The 2,339-nt window shown below is 48.5% G+C and overlaps 1 protein-coding gene across 1 annotated transcript; it reads right to left on the minus strand.

Annotated features, from left to right (window-relative positions):
• Positions 1 to 235: 235 nt before the first annotated feature.
• On the minus strand, positions 236 to 1,859 carry LOC127808974 (geranylgeranyl pyrophosphate synthase, chloroplastic-like). The gene has a single exon (XM_052347741.1). The coding sequence runs from the start codon at positions 1,644 to 1,646 to the stop codon at positions 528 to 530; it is 1,119 nt and encodes a 372-aa protein (XP_052203701.1). The 5' UTR covers positions 1,647 to 1,859; the 3' UTR covers positions 236 to 527.
• Positions 1,860 to 2,339: the final 480 nt, after the last annotated feature.

Below are 2,339 nucleotides of genomic sequence, written 5' to 3' on the forward strand. Positions count from 1 at the left end.
CCTGTCATCCTTTTAGCCTTCGTTTGTCGTCAACACCTTCACTTGTTGCCTCTCATTGACCAGCACCTATCTCGGCATTGTTATGGCCAAAATGATTGTTGGTTTGTACACACATAAAGGATAATTTGAATATTTTGGCATATGCAATTAACTATAACAATGTCTATAATTTATGAGAGTAATTTAAATAATAAAAAATTTAAATATATAAATTTAAAAAAAATACAAATAGAGGTGGTAAAATATGTATTTAGCCTAAAACGAATGCCTTTTTCAACACCCATGATTAGTGTATAGAACTTAAGAGAGATTACAGTTAATTATGCGAGAAAAGCGTCACTAATCTAACATTCGGAAGCACAGCTATGATCTGCGGATTCAAAGAAGGGGGAAATTTGGCTCATTAATCTTTCCATATCAAAAAATTTCAATCAAATTTCCAGATTTCATGCTCTTTGCTCAGATCAAATCCCTTCCTCCAGACCCGCTACAACAACACATTATATAATTAAGCTTATTTCTTCCCATTAATTTTGCCGGTAAGCAATGTAATTTGCCAGCGCCACCAGCGGCGCTGCAATGTCCCGATCAAATCCGGCAAGCTGATCTTTGGCCTCTCTGTTTAGCTTCTCTGCGAATTCTCTCGATTTCTCCAGACCCATCAGCTTCGGGTAAGTGGTCTTATCGGCGGCCAAATCCTTTCTCGCCGTTTTCCCCAACTCCTTTGATGATTTCGTCACGTCAAGAATGTCGTCGACCACCTGAAATAGCAAACCGATACATCGAGCAAACTTTCTCAGCTTCTCAACTTCGTCGGCGTCGCCGCCGCCCAGGATAGCGCCGAGCACGACGGAAGCCTCCAGCAAAGCCGCGGTTTTATGCACGTGGATGAACTCAAGCTGGTCGATGCCGACGTCGGGCAAGCCGGCCGAAGCGAGATCCACGACTTGGCCGGCGACGAGCCCCTCGGCGCCGATGGACTTGGCTAACTCGCCAACGGCGGCCAGGATTCGGCGCGGGGAGACGCCGGCAGTGGCGGTGGCGATGTGCTCGAAGGCGAAGGCCAGGAGGGAGTCGCCGGCCAGGACGGCGATGTCTTCCCCGAATATCTTGTGGTTAGTCGGCTTCCCGCGGCGGAGGTCGTCGTTGTCCATACAGGGGAGGTCGTCATGGATCAGCGACATGGTGTGGATCATCTCGACGGCGCAGGCCGCCGGCATTGCCTGCGACTGGTGGCCGCCGACGAGCTCGCAGGCGGCGATGCAGAGCATCGGCCGGACACGCTTCCCGCCGGCGAGGAGCGAGTACCGCATGGCTTCGTGGATGGTGGGCGGCTCCCTCAGCGAAACGGCCTCGTCTAGGGCTTTATTTACGGAATTAGCCTTCTGAACCATATAAGCCTTGAAATCGAACTGAGCCGTCTCCTGTTTCGGGCTCTCCGTCTCTTCTCGGGTGAGAATCGCAGAAACGACGGCCACAGAAGAACAACGCCGGCCTTGCCCGATCGAGAGCAAGCACTTGGGGCAACTGGATCTGGTCCTGATCGGATTGTATATCGAACTGGCCAAAGACCCGTAGCGATTCGGCTGGTTAAGCATCGAACAGGTTTGGACCCAAGAATCCACCAGATTCATCGACCTAATCATCTTCTTCTTCTTCTTCTTCCCTTTTGCCCTAAATTGCCGCTGCTGGGAGAACTCACTCACAGACCCCGAGAGTTGCAGAAATCGATTTTTAGATGGTTAAGAAACGGACACATCGCGGATGAGATGGAAGGCCCGCCCGATCAAGAGATAGGGTTTTGGATCAGGAAGAAGAAACTCACGAGACGTGTGGTGTGGACGCTCCATAGAAAGCACCGGAATTTCTTATTCTTTCTTTTTATTGGCTTGGGATTGGTGATTCTCTCAATTGATCGCTCAGCAACTAATCCCACGCTCGGATCCAGGGGAATATACTCACGCGCCGCCGCACAAACCGGAGCCCAACCTGAACTTCGGATTTCAACGCTTTTCCGATGAGGTGGGACCTCAAACGCTTGTCGTTACGTATTAATACACTCACAAAGCGATTGATTGACTGCAGAAACTATTGAATTTGGGCTTAGTTTAATGTTATTTTTATGAACCAATGAATCCATTCGTGATCTGTCCAAAAGGCCCAAAACAGTTCAATTCAGGCTAGGCAAGCATTTGAACTTTGAAGATCCAAACTATAACCCATTAGGAGTAGTGTGTCTGAGGCTGATTAATATGAAAGAAGATGATGGGTGATGTGAAGACTAGAGAGAGCTCAAGGTAGCAAATATCATAAAAACACGATTGGATAGGACAATGTGC

Source organism: Diospyros lotus, chromosome 8, assembly GCF_014633365.1.
Source record: "Diospyros lotus cultivar Yz01 chromosome 8, ASM1463336v1, whole genome shotgun sequence".
NCBI lineage: Eukaryota > Viridiplantae > Streptophyta > Magnoliopsida > Ericales > Ebenaceae > Diospyros > Diospyros lotus.

What these genes read in the sequence shown, in the direction of transcription:
- LOC127808974 (XM_052347741.1), bottom strand. Translation starts at nt 1,646, where the DNA reads ATGATTAGGTCGATGAATCTGGTGGATTCTTGGGTCCAAACCTGTTCG.